Below are 22,800 nucleotides of genomic sequence, written 5' to 3' on the forward strand. Positions count from 1 at the left end.
CTAGTTTCAGGCTAAACAGGCTTAGGACGTTGCTACACAATTTGCATACATTCACGCTGTAATAAAAGAGGCCTAGACCTTCTAGCTGGGCAAGTAGAGAGAGATTACCCAGAGTTGTTTAAACCAAGGTAAGGGAGAAAACTAAACAAGATTTGCAGAGATACTCAGGGTGCACAATGCTATCGGTAAATAGAGCTTAGATGCTAGACCTGCCGCGCCGTTGCGTCTGAATTACCAAGAGGCGCACAGCAATGGGAGTTAGACCTAACAGGTACGATTGAAATTACTAAGGCAGGCTGGGAACATAGTATGTATCTATCTGCTAGCTGGCAATCATAAAGTATTAACTGTAAAAAGAAGAATTAAACATTACAGAGCATGGAAATTTGTATGGGTAAAACCCTCAGGGTATAACAGTGTGTCTCTTGCGGTTACTTGGGACAGTCCAAGGCCTCGAGCATAGCAGGTGTCCAAGCTGTTATTCAGCCCACCCCACACGGAGGAGTTGTGTTGTAGCACGCATGGTCCAATCCACTTGGTTGTGGGGGGCTGCCTATTTGACCCACCGCTCCATGGAGGCCCGGGTCCGTTTCTCTATATTGGGCGTTTTGGCCCACTGAGTGATAAGCACTCTGGGTTAAGGTGCCCCCGGTGTTACTCCCAGTGCGCTGCCGCTTGAGTGTCCCTTGTCTTCGGCCCAAGGCCGTATCGGAGACCCTTGCCACAAGTCCATTGACCCCATCTCCAGGGTCGTGGGCCCAAGGCTTTGCCGGAGTCCGGTTGTTCCCTTGGGTGTATGGGTGGCGGTGAGGAGTAACCCTCGGGTGGGCTCCCAGCTCGGAAGAAGAGTGGGGAGAGCTCTTGGGTGCACACTTGGGTGTACGGGGGGTCCCCCGTGGTCTGCTGCTGTGCTCCGATGCTTGTTTCTTCTTTATGATTATGCCTGCAGGCTGAGGATCTCTCCTCCTGCGGCGCCATCTTGGGGCCCTGTGCCTTTTAGGAGTGAGGCATCGGCCGTTATGGTGCTGTGGTTGCTCCTGGCTCTGGCATGTGCCTTGTTTAATCAGCCATGCCCGGCGCTCCAGTTGTGCCCAAAAGGCATCGAAGAGAGCGGTGAGTCTGGCTTCGTAGTTTGGCATGACTGAGTGACTTTCATGTAGCTCGCCTGGTGCTTTCACGGTCGCCATTTTAGCAGCGCCTCGTGTTCGCCGATCTTGTTGCTGTATTGCCCCATATTGTATGCTCAGCTTGTTGCCGCTTGTCCAGTCGCTTGTTGCGGACCGAGATAACCCCCATCGGTCCAGAGGGGGGGGGGTAAGAGGTGGTGTCCCCGAGGTATATCCGACCAGGTCAATCAGCGCGGGAAGCAGCCGTCTCCCTGGCGCTCGATCTCCGGTAGGCCTCAGATCTCTCTTATGGGTTCCCGGTGTGGTAGGGTCTTGTATTTGGTGTCGGGCGATTCTCCCGGGTGTTCCCAACATGATCTCTCATCTCAGGTGGGCGACTGTGCCGTGTTTTTTGGGGTTTACCCCCTCGAAGTTCAGTATTTAGCAGGAGCTGAAGTGAAACACAGCCGCTCAGCCTGAGTGCCAGGCTCCGCCCCCCGAATATACCACATTTTGAGTACACTGTGTTGTCTACTTTGGCAAATGGTATGTCATGATGGAGGTAATTCTCCATCATTAGCTGCCATACAATCTCAAAAGCACCATAAACAATCTGGCAAATATTGTGTAAAAAATATAATGGGCAATCCCTATATTTGACCCAATAACTTTCCAAAACTCCATAAAACCTGCACATGCAGGGTACTGTTTTACTCATGAGACATCGCTGAACACAAATATAAGTGTTTTACAGCAGTAACATGTTTAACTAGAAAAGCTACAATTTCTGTGGAAATTGTGTGAAGTGTTCTTGCCTCCACCAGTAGTCTACAACTGGAGTGGGCAGAGTAACTGTTATTATTTCTTTATATAGCACATTTAATTACAATGTTGTTTCCCAAAGTGCTTCAGTTACATTTAAACAAACATTTATAAAAACATTAGCAGGTGTACACAAGGCCATGTCTATGACATCACTTGCTGCTCCAGCCTGGCACAGCTCAGAGTATTTTGGTGGTTGCCATTTTCAAACGATCGGATTTTAAAAACTATAAATCCTACAGCGAAGAGCTTTATATTGTGAGAATCACAAGACCCGGACCTACATTTTGATGCATTGTATGTCTCTGAAATATTAACAATGCACAGTCGCAGTTTAGAAATTGCCCTTCAAGTTTGAGTTGGCTAGAGTGAAGTTTCAATGAATGCCTTGGAGATTTCTAGTGGCAGCAGGGATAGCTGAACGTTTTGATCTAAGAATTGTGTAGGGGGGCTTGAAAATGAGTGAGTGATGGCAGTTTAGAAATCATGTCCTGATTTTTCAGCTTTTGCCAGCTCCCACTCTAGCTTTGCCATTCATTCCTATGGGACAAATTTCGCCACAAGAATGACGATATTCCGAGAACCATTTGGCGAAACGTTCCACAAAGTAATAGCAATCTGATCGGGAACAATCTGCACGTTTTGGTACATTTTTGTCTATGTAGTGTAAAAACTGTGGGAGGAGTTAGGGTGGCAAATTTGGCTATAATAATAATAATAACTAGAAAAGCTACAATTTCTGAGGAAATTGTGTGAAGTGTTCTTGCCTCCACCAGTAGTCTACAACTGGAGTGGGCAGAGTAACTGTTATTATTTCTTCATATAGCACATTTAATTGCAACGTTGTTGCCCAAAGTGCTTCACAGTTACATTAAAACATACATTTATAAAAACATTAGCAGGTGTACAAAAGGCCCTGTCTATGACATCACATGCTGCTGCAGCCTGGCACAGGTCAGAGTATTTTTGCGGTTGCCATCTTCAAACGGTCGTATTTTAAAAACTATAAATCCTACAGCGAAGAGCTTTATATAGTTAGAATCACAAGACCCGGACCTACATTTTGATGCATTGTATGTCTCTGAAATATTAACAATGAAGGCACAGTCACAGTTTGGAAATTGCCCTTCAAATGTGAGCTTTGCAGAGTGGAGATACAATGAATGTCAATGGACTGCGTGAGTTGCAAACAAATGGTCATATTGTGAAAACTATCAGGACTATAGCTTAGCTGTGGACATTTCTAGTGGCAGCAGGGATAGCTGAACGTTTTGATATAAGATTTGTGTAGGTGGGCCTGAAAATGAGGGAGTGGTGGCAGTTTAGAAATCATGTCCTGATTTTTCAGCTTTTGCCAGCTCCCACTCTAGCTTTGCCATTCATTCCTATGGGACAAATTTCGCCACAAGAACGACGATATTCCGAGAACCATTCGGCGAAACGATCCACAAAGTAATAGCAATCCGATCGGGAACAATCTGCACGTTTTGGTATATTTTTGTCTATGTAGTGTAAAAACTGTGGGAGAAGTTAGGGTGGCAAATTTGGCTATAATAATAATAATAACTAAAGCTAAAATTTCTGGGGAAATTGTGTTTAGTGTTCTTGCCTCCACCAGTAGTCTACAACTGGAGTGGGCGCAGTAACTGTTATTTAGTTATATAGCACATTTAATTGCAACGTTGTTGCCCAAAGTGCTTCACAGTTACATTAAAACATACAGTTATAAAAACATTAGCAGGTGCAAAAGGCCCTGTCTATGACATCACGTGCTGCTGCAGCCTTGCACAGGTCAAAGTATTTTTGCGGTTGCCATCTTCAAACGGTCGTATTTTAAAAACTATAAATCCTACAGTGAAGAGCTTTATATTGTGAGAATCACAAGACCCAGACCTACATTTTGATGTATAGTATGTCTCTGAGATATTAACAATGAAGGCACAGTCGCAGTTTAGAAATTGCCCTTCAAATGTGAGCTTTGCAGAGTGGAGTTTCAATGAATGTCAATAGAAGGCGTGAGTTGCAAACAAATTGTCATATTGTGAAAACTATAAGGACTATGGCTTAGCTGTGGACATTTTTAGTGGCAGCAGGGATAGCTGAACATTTTGATATAAGATTTGTGTAGGTGGGCCTGAAAATGAGGGAGTCGTGGCAGTTTAGAAATCATGTACTGATTTTTCAGCTTTTGCCAGCTCCCACTCTAGCTTTGCCATTCATTCCTATGGGACAAATTTCGCCACAAGAACGATTATATTCCGTGAACCATTTGGCGAAACGTTCCACAAAGTAATAGCAATCCGATCGGGAACAATCTGTACGTTTTGGTAAATTTTTGTCTCTGTAGTGTAAAATCTGTGGGAGGAGTTAGGGTGGCAAATTTGGCTATAATAATAATATATATGTGAGATAACAGTAAGTGGTCTTGCTATGCAAGAACACTTAACTAGAAAAGCTACAATTTCTGGGGAAATTGTGTGAAGTGTTCTTGCCTCCACCAGTAGTCTACAACTGGAGTGGGCGGAGTAACTGTTATTATTTATTTATATAGCACATTTAATTGCAACGTTGTTGCCGAAGGTGCTTCACAGTTACATTAAAACATACAGTTATAAAAACATTAGCAGGTGCAAAAGGCTTTGTCTATGACATCACTTGCTGCTGCAGCCTTGCACAGGTCAGAGTATTTTGTTGGTTGCCATCTTCAAACGGTCGTATTTTAAAAACTATAAATCCTACAGCGAAGAGCTTTATATTTCGCGACAAGAACGACGATATTCCGTGAACCATTTGGCGAAACGTTCCACAAAGTAATAGCAATACGATCGGGAACAATCTGCACGTTTTGGTATATTTTTGTCTATGTAGTGTAAAAACTGTGGGAGGAGTTAGGGTGGCAAATTTGGCTATAATAAGAATAATAATAATAATATATATGTGAGATAACATTAAGTGGTCTTGCTATGCAAGAACACTTAACTAGAAAAGCTACAATTTCTGGGGAAATTGTGAAGTGTTCTTGCCTCCACCAGTAGTCTACAACTGGAGTGGGCGGAGTAACTGTTATTATTTATTTATATAGCACATTTAATTGCAACGTTGTTGCCCAAAGTGCTTCACAGTTACATTAAAACATACAGTTATGGAAACCATTAGCAGGTGCATGTCTATGACATCACTTGCTGCTGCAGCCTTGCACAGGTCAGAGTATTTTGGCGGTTGCCATCTTCAAACGGTCGTATTTTAAAAACTATAAATCCTACAGTGAAGAGCTTTATATTGTGAGAATCACAAGACCCAGACCTACATTTTGATGTATAGTATGTCTCTGAGATATTAACAATGAAGGCACAGTCGCAGTTTAGAAATTGCCCTTCAAATGTGAGCTTTGCAGAGTGGAGTTTCAATGAATGTCAATGGACTGCGTGAGTTGCAAACAAATGGTCATATTGTGAAAACTATAAGGAATACGACTTAGCTGTGGACATTTTTAGTGGCAGCAGGGATAGCTGAACGTTTTGATATAAGATTTGTGTAGGTGGGCCTGAAAATGAGGGAGTGGTGGCAGTTTAGAAATCATGTCCTGATTTTTCAGCTTTTGACAGCTCCCACTCTAGCTTTGCCATTCATTCCTATGGGACAAATTTTGCCACAAGAACGACGATATTCCGTGAACCATTCGGCGAAACGTTCCACAAAGTAATAGCAATCCGATCGGGAACAATCTGCACGTTTTGGTATATTTTTGACTATGTAGTGTAAAAACTGTGGGAGGAGTTAGGGTGGCAAATTTGGCTATAATAAGAATAATAATAATAATAATAATAATATATATGTGAGATAACATTAAGTGGTCTTGCTATGCAAGAACACTTAATAATAATATATATGTGAGATAACATGAAGTGGTCTTGCTATGCAAGAACACTTAACTAGAAAAGCTACAATTTCTGGGGAAATTGTGTGAAGTGTTCTTGCCTCCACCAGTAGTCTACAACTGGAGTGGGCGGAGTAACTGTTATTATTTATTTATATAGCACATTAAATTGCAACGTTGTTGCCCAAAGTGCTTCACAGTAACATTAAAACATACAGTTATAAAAACATTAGCAGGTGCAAATGGCCCTGTCTATGACATCACTTGCTGCTGCAGCCTTGCACAGGTCAGAGTATTTTTGCGGTTGCCATCTTCAAACGGTCGTATTTTAAAAACTATAAATCCTACAGTGAAGAGCTTTATATTGTGAGAATCACAAGACCCAGACCTACATTTTGATGTATAGTATGTCTCTGAGATATTAACAATGAAGGCACAGTGGCAGTTTAGAAATTGCCCTTCAAATGTGAGCTTTGCAGAGTGGCGTTTCAATGAATGTCAATGGAGTGCGTGAGTTGCAAACAAATGGTCATATTGCGAAAACAATCAGGACTATGGCTTAGCCGTGGACATTTTTAGTGGCAGCAGGGATAGCTGAACGTTTTGATATAAGATTTGTGTAGGTGGGCTTGAAAATGAGGGAGTAGTGGCAGTTTAGAAATCATGTCCTGATTTTTCAGCTTTTGCCAGCTCCCACTCTAGCTTTGCCATTCATTCCTATGGGACAAATTTCGCCACAAGAACGACGATATTCCGAGAACCATTCAGCGAAATGTTCCACAAAGTAATAGCAACGCGATCGGGAACAATCTGCACGTTTTGGTACATTTTTGTCTATGTGGTGTAAAAACTGTGGGAGGAGTTAGGGTGGCAAATTTGGCTATAATAAGAATAATAATAACTAGAAAAGCTACAATTTCTGGGGAAATTGTGAAGTGTTCTTGCCTCCACCAGTAGTCTACAACTGGAGTGGGCGGAGTAACTGTTATTATTTATTTATATAGCACATTTAATTGCAACGTTGTTGCCCAAAGTGCTTCACAGTAACATTAAAACATACAGTTATAAAAACATTAGCAGGTGTAAAAGGCTTTGTCTATGACATCACTTGCTGCTGCAGCCTTGCACAGGCCAGAGTTTTTTCGCGGTTGCCATCTTCAAACGGTTGTATTTTAAAAACTATAAATTCTACAGCGAAGAGCTTTATAGTGTGAGAATCACAAGACCCAGACCTACATTTGGATGCATAGTATGTCTCTGAGATATTAATAATGAAGGCACAGTTGCAGTTTAGAAATTGCCCTTCAAATGTGATCTTTGCAGAGTGGAGTTTCAATGAATGTCAATGGACGGCGTGAGTTTCAAACAAATGGTCATATCTTGAAAACTATAATGACTATGGCTTAGCTGTGGACATTTTTAGTGTCAGCAGGGATAGCTGAGCGTTTTGATATAAGATTTGTGTAGGTGGGCCTGAAAATGAGGGAGTGGTGGCAGTTTAGAAATCATGTCCTGATTTTTTAGCTTTTGCCAGCTCCCACTCTAGCTTTGCCATTCATTCCTATGGGACAAATTTCACCACAAGAACAACGATATTCCGTGAACCATTCGGCGAAACGTTCCACAAAGTAATAGCAACACGATCGGGAACAATCTGCACGTTTTGGTAAATTTTGGTCTATGTAGTGTAAAAACTGTGGGAGGAGTTAGGGTGGTAAATTTGGCTATAATAAGAATAATAATAATAATATATATGTGAGATAACATTAAGTGGTCTTGCTATGCAAGAACACTTAATAATATATATGTGAGATAACATTAAGTGGTCTTGCTATGCAAGAACACTTAATAATATATATGTGAGATAACATTAAGTGGTCTTGCTATGCAAGAACACTTGACTAGAAAAGCTACAATTTCTGGGGAAATTGTGAAGTGTTCTTGCCTCCACCAGTAGTATACAACTGGAGTGGGCGGAGTAACTGTTATTATTTATTTATATAGCACATTTAATTGCAACGTTGTTGCACAGTTACATTAAAACATACAGTTATAAAAACATTAGCAGGTGCAAATGGCCCTGTCTATGACATCACTTGCTGCTGCAGCCTTGCACAGGTCAGAGTATTTTTGCGGTTGCCATCTTCAAACGGTCGTATTTTAAAAACTATAAATCCTACAGTGAAGAGCTTTATATTGTGAGAATCACAAGACCCAGACCTACATTTTGATGTATAGTATGTCTCTGAGATATTAACAAGGAAGGCACAGTCGCAGTTTAGAAATTGCCCTTCAAATGTGAGCTTTGCAGAGTGGCGTTTCAATGAATGTCAATGGAGTGCGTGAGTTGCAAACAAATGGTCATATTGCGAAAACAATCAGGACTATGGCTTAGCCGTGGACATTTTTAGTGGCAGCAGGGATAGCTGAACGTTTTGATATAAGATTTGTGTAGGTGGGCTTGAAAATGAGGGAGTAGTGGCAGTTTAGAAATCATGTCCTGATTTTTCAGCTTTTGCCAGCTCCCACTCTAGCTTTGCCATTCATTCCTATGGGACAAATTTCGCCACAAGAATGACGATATTCCGAGAACCATTCAGCGAAACGTTCCACAAAGTAATAGCAACGCGATCGGGAACAATCTGCACGTTTTGGTAAATTTTTGTCTATGTAGTGTAAAAACTGTGGGAGGAGTTAGGGTGGCAAATTTGGCTATAATAAGAATAACTAGAAAAGCTACAATTTCTGGGGAAATTGTGTGAAGTGTTCTTGCCTCCATCAGTAGTCTACAACTAGAGTGGGCGGAGTAACTGTTAGTATTTATTTATATAGCACATTTAATTGCAATGTTGTTGCCCAAAGTGCTTCACAGTTACATTAAAACATACAGTTATAAAAAAATTAGCAGGTGTAAAAGGCTTTGTCTATGACATCACTTGCTGCTGCAGCCTTGCACAGGTCAGAGTATTTTGGCGGTTGCCATCTTCAAACGGTCGTATTTTAAAAACTATAATTCCTACAGTGAAGAGCTTTATATTGTGAGAATCACAAGACCCAGACCTACATTTTGATGTATAGTATGTCTCTGAGATATTAACAATGAAGGCACAGTCGCAGTTTAGAAATTGCCCTTCAAATGTGAGCTTTGCAGAGTGGAGTTTCAATGAATGTCAATGGAAGGCGTGAGTTGCAAACAAATGGTCATATTGTGAAAACTATAAGGACTTTGGCTTAGCCGTGGACATTTCTAGTGGCAGCAGGGATAGCTGAACGTTTTGATATAAGATTTGTGTAGGTGGGCCTGAAAATGAGGGAGTGGTGGCAGTTTAGAAATCATGTCCTGATTTTTCAGCTTTTGCCAGCTCCCACTCTAGCTTTGCCATTCATTCCTATGGGACAAATTTCGCCACAAGAACGACGATATTCCGTGAACCATTCGGCGAAACGTTCCACAAAGTAATAGCAATCCGATCGGGAACAATCTGCACGTTTTGGTATATTTTTGTCTATGTAGTGTAAAAACTGTGGGAGGAGTTAGGGTGGCAAATTTGGCTATAATAAGAATAATAAGAATAATAATAATAATATATATGTGAGATAACATTAAGTGGTCTTGCTATGCAAGAACACTTAATAATAATAATATATATGTGAGATAACATTAAGTGGTCTTGCTATGCAAGAACACTTAATAATAATATATATGTGAGATAACATTAAGTGGTTTTGCTATGCAAGTACACTTAATAATAATATATATGTGAGATAACATTAAGTGGTCTTGCTATGCAAGAACACTTAATAATAATAATATATATGTGAGATAACATTAAGTGGTCTTGCTATGCAAGAACACTTAATAATAATATATATGTGAGATAACATTAAGTGGTCTTGCTATGCAAGAACACTTAATAATATATACCGTATATACTCGAGTATAAGCCGAGTTTTTCAGCCCATTTTTTGGGCTGAAAAACCCCAACTCGGCTTATACTCGAGTCAAGGTCTGTATTATGGCAATTTGCATTGCCATAATACAGACTGGGGGGAGAGGGGGGCTGGCAGAGCTGTAACTTACCTGTTCTGCAGCTCCTGTCAGCTCTCTCCTCCTCTGCGCCCTCCGGTCAGCACCTCGGTCAGCTCCCAGTGTAAGTCTCGCGAGAGCCGCGGCTCTCGCGAGACTTACAGTGTAAGCTGACAGAAGAGCAGAACGGACGGCGCAGAGGAGGAGAGAGCTGACAGGAGCTGCAGAACAGGTAAGTTACAGCTCTGCCAGCCCCCCTCTCCCCCCCACTGAACTGCCACTGGACCACCAGGGAAGGAGAGCCCCCCTCCCTGCCATATATCAAGCAGGGAGGGGGGACGAAAAAAAAAATGTATCAATAAAATAAGAAATAATAATAAAAAAATAATAAGAATAAAAAAATAATAAGAATAAAAAAAAAATTAATAATAACAAAAAAAAGGGGTATAAGGACCACTATGGGAGGGGGGGGGGGTATAAGGACCACTATGGGAGGGTGGGGGTGGGTTAAGGACCACTATGGGAGGGAGGGGGGTATAAGGACCACTATGGGAGGGAGGGGGGTATAAGGACCGCTATGGGAGGGAGGGGGGTATAAGGACCGCTATGGGAGGGAGGGGGGGTATAAGGACCGCTATGGGAGGGAGGGGGGGTATAAGGACCACTATGGGAGGGAGGGGGGGGATAAGGACCACTATGGGAGGGAGGGGGGGATAAGGACCACTATGGGAGGGAGGGGGGGATAAGGACCACTATGGGAGGGAGGGGGGGGGGTATAAGGACCACTATGGGAGGGAGGGGGGGGATAAGGACCACTATGGGAGGGAGGGGGGGGTATAAGGACCACTATGGGAGGGAGGGGGGGGTATAAGGACCACTATGGGAGGGAGGGGGGGATAAGGACCACTATGGGAGGGAGGGGGGGGATAAGGACCACTATGGGAGGGAGGGGGGGATAAGGACCACTATGGGAGGGAGGGGGGGTATAAGGACCACTATGGGAGGGAGGGGGGGGGATAAGGACCACTATGGGAGGGGAGGGTAAGGACCACTAGGGGAGGGGTGAGTCAGGACCACTGGGGGGGGGGGGTGAAGGAACACGGGGGTGGGGAGGTAAGGACCACTGAGGGAGGAGGAGGGGAAGTCAGGACATATGGGGGGGGAGGGGGCGGCAACAATTTTTTTGCCTACGGCGGCAAATATCCTTGCACCGGCCCTGCACACACTGCATTCACACACTGCATTCACACACTGCATTCATACACACACACACTGCATTCATGCACACACACACTGCATTCATGCACACACACACTGCACTCATACACACACTGCACTCATGCACACACGCTGCACTCATACACACACACATACGCACACACTGCATTCATTATACACACACTGTAAATAAATATTCAATTAATATATTTTTTTTAGGATCTAATTTTATTTAGAAATTTACCAGTAGCTGCTGCATTTCCCACCCTAGTCTTATACTCGAGTCAATAAGTTTTCCCAGTTTTTTGGGATAAAATTAGGGGCCTCGGCTTATATTCGGGTCGGCTTATACTCGAGTATATACGGTATGTGAGATAACATTAAGTGGTCTTGCTATGCAAGAACACTTAATAATAATATATATGTGAGATAACATTAAGTGGTCTTGCTATGCAAGAACACTTAATAATATATATGTGAGATAACATTAAGTGGTCTTGCTATGCAAGAACACTTAATAATAATATATATGTGAGATAACATTAAGTGGTCTTGCTATGCAAGAACACTTAATAATATATATGTGAGATAACATTAAGTGGTCTTGCTATGCAAGAACACTTAATAATATATATGTGAGATAACAGTAAGTGGTCTTGCTATGCAAGAACACTTAATAATATATATATGTGAGATAACATTAAGTGGTCTTGCTATGCAAGAACACGTAATAATAATATATGTGAGATAACATTAAGTGGTCTTGCTATGCAAGAACACTTAATAATATATATGTGAGATAACATTAAGTGGTCTTGCTATGCAAGAACACTTAATAATAATATATATGTGAGATAACAGTAAGTGGTCTTGCTATGCAAGACCACTTAATAATAATAATAATAATAATAATATATATGTGAGATAACATTAAGTGGTCTTGCTATGCAAGAACACTTAATAATAATATATATGTGAGATAACAGTAAGTGGTCTTGCTATGCAAGAACACTTAATAATAATATATATGTGAGATAACAGTAAGTGGTCTTGCTATGCAAGAACACTTAATAACATATATGTGAGATAACATTAAGTGGTCTTGCTATGCAAGAACACTTAATAATAATATATATGTGAGATAACAGTAAGTGGTCTTGCTATGCAAGAACACTTAATAATATATATGTGAGATAACAGTAAGTGGTCTTGCTATGCAAGAACACTTAATAATAATATATGTGAGATAACATTAAGTGGTCTTGCTATGCAAGAACACTTAATAATATATGTGAGATAACATTAAGTGGTCTTGCTATGCAAGAACACTTAATAATATATATGTGAGGTAACATTAAGTGGTCTTGCTATGCAAGAACACTTAATAATAATGTATATGTGAGATAACATTAAGTGGTCTTGCTATGCAAGAACACTTAATAATAATAATAATAAATATGTGAGATAACATTAAGCATTAAGTGGTCTTGCTATGCAAGAACACTTAATAATATATATGTGAGATAACAGTAAGTGGTCTTGCTATGCAAGAACACTTAATAATAATATATATGTGAGATAACAGTAAGTGGTCTTGCTATGCAAGAACACTTAATAATATATATGTGAGATAACATTAAATGGTCTTGCTATGCAAGAACACTTAATAATATATATGTGAGATAACATTAAGTGGTCTTGCTATGCAAGAACACTTAATAATAATATATATGTGAGATAACATTAAGTGGTCTTGCTATGCAAGAACACTTCACTAGAAAAGCTACAATTTCTGGGGAAATTGTGTGAAGTGTTCTTGCCTCCACCAGTAGTCTACAACTGGAGTGGGCGGAGTAACTGTTATTATTTAAATAGCACATTTAATTGCAACGTTGTTGCCCAAAGTGCTTCCCAGTTACAATAAAACATACATTTATAAAAACATTAGCAGGTGTATGACATCACTTGCTGCTCCAGCCTGGCACAGGTCAGAGTATTTTGGTGGTTGCCATCTTCAAACGGTCGTATTTTAAAAACTATATGGGAAACTATATGGGTACTTTTGCACTTGTGAGACATCACTGAATACAAATATGTGTAATTTATTGCAGTAAAAACCCACAGTATTATGACATTAACTGTTAAAATGCCATGCAGATCTTGAAAAATAAAATGTCTTCATTTTTTTATTTTATTCATATTAAATTATGTTTCATATATAAATAGTTTATGACATAAAAGCCCAGTTTCTCATGAACAAAATAATATATAGTAAGTGTGGGTGCACTTAATATGAAAGAGGTGAATTATAGTTGAATAGACATATAGCGCAAATTCCAGGTTTTGTTTTGATCAGAACTGGTACAATTGACTCTGTCCTTAATGGGTTAAAATTCCTGGAGGGACAGACTATAGACACCAGAACCACTTCATTAAGTTGTAGTTGTTCTGGAGACTATAGTGTTCCTTTAATGCTAGAGTAGCTGAACTGAAAGCTCAAATAACTTACATAATTGTTCACGTTTGGCTATTTTTTACCTTAAATTTGACATTTACTTTGAATTCTCACATTACTGAATAACCTTGACAGACTTATAGATCATCCTGCCAAGCAATTTAACTCTATAACTTCCATAATTTAAAAAAAAAATAAGAAAAGAAAAAAAGGGGTGCGGGGGGATGGGGGCCTGACTGTAATGGTGACTGGAAGTGTTTTCAGAGAGCTCTTCATAAATCTAATGATTTAATCCAGTTACCTATACCCCTGGCTCTTTTTCTTGGGCTGGCTGAGAGACCTTTACACTTGAAATCAACTGATCAGCTTGGGGGTGCTTCCAGCAGTCATTTAAAGCTGTCCAGATGGATTTCTCAGCCACTAGGAGTCAGGCTTCACGGGCACTGCGGAAGGGAGAGGCGGGCAATCTCCCGGCACACACTACTTGGTTATCGACAACATTGAGCTTGGACCAGCGGGGGGTGATCCCGGTTCATGCCCCAATGACTCCTCAAATCCATTGGGGACAGGCGGTACAGGCGCAATCAGCAACGCCATTCCAAGCAGTTCACTCAAAATGGCGGTTGCCACATGCCTCCTTCGTCACCAGGGAGCGTTGTCCAGAGCTCTGTCCAACTAGATGCAATATTTGAAGATTTCTGGAGGAAGCAGAGTCTTAAACAGTACATGCCTGCTCCACATATACCACGAGCTTACTCACCTGAAAGTAGACCCTGACAGCGTCAGAACTGGCCCGTGGTTTCAGGCTCTCAGAGAGCGTGCCAACGGCAACGAGAAACGATCCGACAAACCTCGTGAAGAGCAGAGCGTAAGCCTGCATCAAAGCCAAGCACACACAAGGCAGGTCTGTGGTTCCCACGACGGGCTACAGCAGGGAGGGGAGAGCAGAAGATGGCAAGGGAGATGCCGTCGCCAGATTGCCACGCCAACAATACCAGTGCTGAACTGCGCCATTTTGAGGGACTGTGTCCTAATCTTGGCGGGCATAGGTTGAATGAAGTGCGGAAGGTCTTGCTCATCTTCCCTCATAACTAGCCTGGCTGAATTCTGGTGGGGCGCTGGTTTCATGCTTCTTTCCACTTTAATTGTGAGCATTCTGTGTTAATCTATAACCTATGTACTCTCTTGTTCTGGTCAATCGCTTTTTACCTGTGGAGCTGGTTGAGGTAGTACACTCTGTTAGACAGCTGTCACTAAGCATGTTACCCATATTACAAAATTTTGTGCAGATTAATGAATATATTATGTCACAAATTATGTCATCTTAATATGCCACACTTTTGTGCATACTGTTTTGTCATGCAACTGCACAACAAAAATAAAAAAATAAAAAACGTAAACAAAATACAAGCTGCATGGAACTCACTTCTCATACAGAATGGAGTTAATCATAGACATTGTTCCCTTGCCATCTAGAATGTCTAATCTCCTAAAAGTGTCTCTATAATCAGGTGAAAGTGTTGAAATTCACCAATATGAAACTAAAAAGCCACCTCACCGAAGTAAGGCCAAAAGAAACCTTTCACCTGTAAATTTAAATACAAACAAACAATACTTTTAAACCCCTCAGTTCAGATACAAACAAATCCCTTAGTACAGTAAATGGTAAACTTTCAAAACATCTCCAGGAAACCTCATCATGTGGTTTGCTGAGCATGTTAACAATTTTATATACATTATGTACTCAGAAGCATAGCATGTGGGAAATTGAGGCAACCTACAGCTGATAATGTACTATGAAACACTCTGGTTGGCTCATAGTGGTGAGACCTCCTACGTACTCCAGTTATTTGTCTACTTGCACAATGGAGAACGTAGAGGAAAATATGGGGGGATCAAGAGGGGTATGGGGATAGGGGGATTTCCTACCTGTCTCCAGATACAGAAATAAGGTGCTTGCAGTCATTGGTAAATTTCATTCCAGTTACAATTTCTGAAAAAATAAAGCAATAAATCACATTTAACTTTTGGTTACAATGTTCTTTTTCATTTTAACCCCTTAAGGACACATGACATGTGTGACATGTCATGATTCCCTTTTATTCCAGAAGTTTGGTCCTTAAGGGGTTAAAAGCAAAAACGGGAAAACATTTTTTAGCTACTGTCTCTCTCTCAGATAGATGACTCTGTTATTTGCAGAATAATCATGAGAATAACAAGACTTATACATACTGCCATACGTAAAGGATGTGGACTTGGACGACATTAACCAATTATAGCTAAGAGTATCTGCAGAAATACAGTCTGAAACCAATACCGCACTCACAAAGTTTAGAAATATATGGTTAAATAATTTGTTTACTGCTTTAAAAAAGAAAAAGAAATATGGACACAGTGTAATACCTATTTATTGCACAAATATATATAAAAAATGTTTGTGTTGTTATGCCTAAACATAGGGTGATAAATATTAATCCAAATATTTGTGTGTATTACCACCAATGTGAAAAAGTGTAAGCTAAAAATACAATAATACACATATGTATAAGGACCACAATCTAGAATTTCTTTAATCTCCTAAAGTAACTTACATTACATGCAACTTAATATGCAGAATATCAAGCAAAAACTTAATCAAGTTACAATAAAGTTCTTTGGAGCCAAGTATAACCATTTGGTGGTATTTCCCAATATTCTGTACCCTTCTAAGTGTGATTACTCTGTTTATCTGATTTCTGTAAGTTTACATGTTTTGAGTGCGGTATAATTGTTTGTTTATATTATTTCAGAGGTATTGTTATGGTGGGTTACCGCAATACTAGTACCATTAGCCAGTTGGGTGCAAGCATTTGTATTTTATTTTGAAGTCTAAAATACTGTCTGTGACAAATGCTCTTTTCCTTGGACGTTTGCCAAAAACTCCTGGAGGAGTGTGGAAGCTGGCCTCCTGCACAAAGACTATGGTCCAGACCCCATTCGGGAGTTACCCTGCCCAGCCACCATTAGCAGCTTTCCCCGAGTGCCCCTAGTTTGGCACTTTCCCTTCATTCAAATAGAACCGAACGCTAGCTCCCTGGTGGCCGTTCGCATGAACCTCAGCAGTACTTAGCCGCGACAGCTATGAAACTAATTTCGGCATGAGAACTTCGTGGGTCCCCGGTCACCTCAGCGGTAATTAGCCGCAAATGTTATGGAAAAGCCTCCTGCCATGTGACTATGGACCCTGAGATGTATTGCCCTTTAAGAAACTTATTTGGGCTTGTTGCATTTTGAAACACTTTTTCTGCCCCTTTGAATACATGGGAAGGTGTGCCCCTCCCCCCGTTTCCGGTCTATTGTTCTCCAGCAGGGCGCTGTCCCAGGGACACTGCCAGACCAATTGGAACTTGCTGTTTTGCCCCTTCTCTGTCTCTCATCAGCCCTCGCTATGGTTTAACCCCATGGCGATTTGACTGTGTTTGTGGGATCTGAGCACTATTCGGATATAGTGAGCGCTCAGATCCATGCTATCTGGGGATAGGTTGAATGTGAGGGTTCTGTTCAATATAATGGGAACTATGTATTTTTTTTTGGTATTTAACTGTTGTTGTAAATGGAGATATGCCCTGTACTGGAGATAAGTAAGTTACCACACCTAACTTTTAAACCACTGGAGGGAATTGTATGATTTTTGAGTATGTTTGTATATGGAGTATGCTGATTCTGCAAATTTACGTTTTATGTGAATGGCATGTATATTTTGAAAGTTATTAATATTGTGTAAAAACTGTATATTTTCTGCCTGTGATAATTAAGTTAGTCTATTTGTTGAGATAATTGTATCACAGGCAGAGGGGAGGATTTCTGCTGGTATGAATGGGAGTGTTTAGCTGTGTTGTAATGTATTGCTTGGTTGTTCTTCAAAACCCTGTGGGCAGTACTATGTTTGTAAAATGGGCACAAAAGCAGAGTGTTGGATTAAAAGCTTCAGTTCTACTTCACCCTCAATCTGAGTCCTCTCTCTTATTGGGGGAATCTGCTACAAGGGATTGCTATGCTGGTCATACTCCCATGCTAAATCACTACTAAGCTCTTGTAAGAGCTTGTTCCTGCCTTGCTCTCTGGAGGAGTCTATGGCGGTTATGGTGTCGGCTGGAGTGCTTGGCGCCCTCAGGAAGCGCTAGGAGCATCTTTCAATGGAGGTACCCAGTCGGGGTGCCAGGTGATCCGTTACAGTTTCGTCGTGGGGTTTTGAACCACTTTGAAACCCGCCAGGAGAGAGCTTTTTGGAGGGAAGGTGCCAGAGACAAAGGGGAACAAACGCTTCCTGAGAGCCAGGCGGAGCACCCCGTATTGTGGCCGCAGGAGCTTCCGAAAGTTGACCGGCAAAAGCACCAAACACCCTGGAACTATTTTGGGCATAGGATCACATGTGCGGCCGGTCAAAACTTTAATATGGTGGCGTTTCCCCTACACTCCATGAATCTGAGCGCTATTTGGAGAACTTGGGTGCTCAGACCAGGGCTATCTGGGGATGCATTATTTGTGGGGTTATAGTATGTTTTTATTATGTTTTGGGGGTACTTTTATATTTTAATTAACTCTCTGTTCCTGGGAGATAATTGGCTTACTGGTCTTTAATTCAATTATCTCCCATGCCCAGAGATTTCTGGGAGGGGCTTGTGTTGAATACAATGGAGACATCATGCTAGGGTCTGAGCTTAAAAGGCTGAGTTTGTGTGGAATACATTAGTTGTACTCCCAGAACTATGTATCGTATAGTTACTAGGAGGGGAAAGGGATAATCACTGCTCTGCACCTTGTTTGAGCTTGTGGAGAATTTAGCAGGAAAAGTCCTTGTATGGACTAGAGCTCCCAGGAATGTGTGTCGTCCAGTCTCTGGGAGGGAATAGAGCTAGTCCCCTATCCTGTTCCAGGACGGAGAGGCTCCAGAAGGACCCAAGTCAAGCCACAGCAACTAGGGCGGAAGCACTGAGATTTTACCTGGTTCCAGCTAGGAAGGTACCCAGCCGGGGTACAGGGAGCTCAGCTACACTGTCTATTTGCATGTCAAGCTAGGATATCTGGGATAGATGTGGAAACATGCTTTTTGTGCCCAGTTTGTGTCTCCAATGGGGACTTTTCAAAGTTCACCTTGAGATATGCAGACTATGCACAACAAATAAATATAACTAGACTTTTTCACCCCTCTGTGTGGTATTTTTTGTGTATACCTCATTTTTGGTTCCTTTCACAGAGGTCTGAGCGCTTGAGGATCGTACTCAGTGTTTTAGCTGCTACTAGAACTGCACTCTTCTGGACAAAGAACTCAGATGTCCCACCTGGCACCCAAAGTACTCCTATTATACCTACTCATATTCCTTTTTCTTGATGTTATGGTCACTGATTATTGCCAATCCACCACTACTCAGTCTTCTTTTCCTTGTCTACTACCACAATGTCAGGTTAGTTGTCTAGTACTCTACTTTCTATCTGGATATGGAAGTCCCACAGGATCTTAGCCCTGTCATTGTCAACAAACCTTTGTGGTATTTCTCATCTGGACTGGCAGGCCCAGCAGCAACATATTTGTGCAGATGTTTCAGTACACAATCCCAGCAACTTGGCTGTTTCTACCCGTGTATGCTGTCCCTACTAATATATTTCACCTGCCAACTATGTACTGGATTGTCTTGGAGGCTTCTTTGCATTTTGGGTCACGTCTGGTGTGGTAGATCTCTGCTTCTGTTGATCCTATGCTGCTAGGATTAGTGCCTTGTTGCGGACCGTTTCAGCATAAAAGGGAATAAAACGCAGTTTAGGCGATAATCCCCTTTTCCATAGACCAGCAGCTACTATAAGCACCAATTTCCCGAACTCCCAAACTGCACGGATTCACCAACTCTCGAACAGCAGACACACGAACCCTGGAAGCAGCCGAACAGGAAAAGCAATACGAACAGCTTACACTCCTGGCAATCGGCATACAGTCCCCTTCCCCCAAGAAAGAGACAACACTTCAGCTTCAGGGTTAAGCAGGAACTCCGGACTGGCTCATCCAGCCTGGCTTTTATTTCCAACTCACACAAACAGGCCACACCCAGGGGGAGGCATAAAAGAACCAATAACATAGATGTTACATCCCACACATCCCCTCCCCTTAGTGTGACACATAATCCCATTATGCATACAGTACAAAATATACTTTTACACAACTTTCATAACTTTAAAACCATACATCACATTCACATGAAAATACATATCCTCAATCAATCCATTCAGGGGAACAACATATTAAAAAATGGATCAGACTAGGGGTTCAAAAGTTAGAAAAGTATCTTTTAAAACCCCTAGCTTTCCAGCTTCCTTCTCTGTGCTGGAGAAGTAATCCAATAACCTCCCAGCACAGAGACAGACTCCATTGAGCACATGGGGATACAAAGACAGCAAAACACTTTAAAATACATAAATTCACCTTTTACACCTAACACACAGACATTTCACATATCCCCAGATAGCTGGGATCTGAGCGCACAAAACTACTGAATAGCGCGCAGATCCTATTCACACAGTACAATTGCCATGGAGCTAAAGTCTTTCCCATAGTCTTTCATTATATGAATAGGCTCCATGGTATAGCTATCTGGGGTATCACATTCCCATAAAGTCTGGTCCATAGTCCAAAGGCAAGAGGCGGGCAATCAGCCCCCTCCAAAGACACGTGGCGAGGTCGGTTTCGTCACATGCCTCAATGCTGTAATTCAGTACTGGTTTTTCAACCACTGGTATGTTTTTATAATGTATATATAGATATATATATATGGAATATCTCTACACACACACACACACACACACAGTGGAACCTCTGATTTGCTTGAGGACCGAATCAACATTTCCCTTAAGAATTAATGTAAACTTTATTAATCCGTTCAAGAACACCAAAATAACAGCATTTTAACACACAATTTACAGTTTAATAATGCCTTACATTGATAAAATCAAATAGAAAAAAATATATAAATACAATGTACAGTAAATGAAAAGAAAATAACTTCACTTTACCTTCATGATGAGAATTGATGGCACAATTGGAAAGGAGAAGAAATATTATTGGTTGGATGGGGATGGGTAACTGTTCTTCTGGCATTTAAAATGTGTCTAAAGTGAGACATAGCTTTATAATTGAATATGTTTGTGGCATGATTTGTTCGGGTATCGAGCAATCTCAAATATTTTTTTCAAATAGCAAATTGTTCGGGTAAGAGAGAGTTTGAGTTCCAAGGTTCCACTGTATATACACACACATATACATCAATATATGCATACACACACACACACACACACACACAAATAGAACTTTAAAAAAGTCAGAGAAGCTCAATGTATATATTCGATAGTACCACAGATTATAGGTAACTCTCTGATTACCTTCAAGAAAGATTATGCACTTGCCTTCAGGGACACAAAGATGTTCCTATTCTCTATTTGGAAAGAAGGTAGTACATTGACAAACAATCAGATTTTTTTACCCCACAGAATTTTGTAACCACTTTTTAATTTTATTATTTTTGGTTGGTGTATGTTACATTCCAATTGGTGTATAAACTCATATCTACAACAATATACAGAAGATGCACCATTTACCATACCTGAGTGTCCAAACATGGTGGCAACACACTCTCCAGAATAGAAGTCAAATATTGACAGGTTTTTGTATGAGCAGCTTGTAGCAATATAAAGACCAGATGGGTCTGTTTGAACCTGAAAAATAGAGATTATTGCATTATAGGCATGCCACTTGATCTCCTAACTCAAGATTCATAATACAGTAAATCCAATACTGAGATCAGATTAAAGCCTTCTAATCATACAATCTCCCAATATTATAATTTTTCCTTGATTTTGAACCAAGATGACATATTTACAGGGAGTGCAGAATTATTAGGCAAATGAGTATTTTGACCACATCATCCTCTTTATGCATGTTGTCTTACTCCAAGCTGTATAGGCTCGAAAGCCTACTACCAATTAAGCATATTAGGTGATGTGCATCTCTGTAATGAGAAGGGGTGTGGTCTAATGACATCAACACCCTATATCAGGTGTGCATAATTATTAGGCAACTTCCTTTCCTTTGGCAAAATGGGTCAAAAGAAGGACTTGACAGGCTCAGAAAAGTCAAAAAAGTGAGATATCTTGCAGAGGGATGCAGCACTCTTAAAATTGCAAAGCTTCTGAAGCGTGATCATCGAAAAATCAAGCGTTTCATTCAAAATAGTCAACAGGGTCGCAAGAAGCGTGTGGAGAAACCAAGGCGCAAAATAACTGCCCATGAACTGAGAAAAGTCAAGCGTGCAGCTGCCAAGATGCCACTTGCCACCAGTTTGGCCATAATTCAGAGCTGCAACATCACTGGAGTGCCCAAAAGCACAAGGTGTGCAATACTCAGAGACATGGCCAAGGTAAGAAAGGCTGAAAGACGACCACCACTGAACAAGACACACAAGCTGAAACGTCAAGACTGGGCCAAGAAATATCTCAAGACTGATTTTTCTAAGGTTTTATGGACTGATGAAATGAGAGTGAGTCTTGATGGGCCAGATGGATGGATTGGTAAAGGGCAGAGAGCTCCAGTCCGACTCAGACGCCAGCAAGGTGGAGGTGGAGTACTGGTTTGGGCTGGTATCATCAAAGATGAGCTTGTGGGGCCTTTTCGGGTTGAGGATGGAGTCAAGCTCAACTCCCAGTCCTACTGCCAGTTTCTGGAAGACACCTTCTTCAAGCAGTGGTACAGGAAGAAGTCTGCATCCTTCAAGAAAAACATGACTTTCATGCAGGACAATGCTCCATCACACGCGTCCAAGTACTCCACAGCATGGCTGGCAAGAAAGGGTATAAAAGAAGAAAATCTAATGACATGGCCTCCTTGTTCACCTGATCTGAACCCCATTGAGAACCTGTGGTCCATCATCAAATGTGAGATTTACAAGGAGGGAAAACAGTACACCTCTCTGAACAGTGTCTGGGAGGCTGTGGTTGCTTCTGCACGCAATGTTGATGGTGAACAGATCAAAACACTGACAGAATCCATGGATGGCAGGCTTTTGAGTGTCCTTGCAAAGAAAGGTGGCTATATTGGTCACTGATTTGTTTTTGTTTTGTTTTTGAATGTCAGAAATGTATATTTGTGAATGTTGAGATGTTATATTGGTTTCACTGGTAAAAATAAATAATTGAAATGGGTATATATTTGTTTTTTTGTTAAGTTGCCTAATAATTATGCACAGTAATAGTCACCTGCACACACAGATATCCC

At 41.1% G+C, this 22,800-nt stretch overlaps 1 protein-coding gene across 1 annotated transcript in view; it reads right to left on the bottom strand.

The window, feature by feature from the left end:
* The window catches only part of MAPKBP1 (mitogen-activated protein kinase binding protein 1), a 535,700-nt gene that overhangs the window by 172,489 nt on the left and 340,411 nt on the right, over window positions 1–22,800 (bottom strand). Inside the window, exons 18-19 of the mRNA XM_063439925.1 lie at window positions 21,134–21,245; window positions 15,435–15,498 (exon numbers count right to left, since the gene is read on the bottom strand). Coding sequence (XP_063295995.1) covers window positions 15,435–15,498; window positions 21,134–21,245 — 176 coding nt within the window. The remainder of the gene's footprint in view (window positions 1–15,434; window positions 15,499–21,133; window positions 21,246–22,800) is intronic.

This window comes from Pelobates fuscus, chromosome 13 (assembly GCF_036172605.1).
Source record: "Pelobates fuscus isolate aPelFus1 chromosome 13, aPelFus1.pri, whole genome shotgun sequence".
NCBI classification, from domain to species: domain Eukaryota; kingdom Metazoa; phylum Chordata; class Amphibia; order Anura; family Pelobatidae; genus Pelobates; species Pelobates fuscus.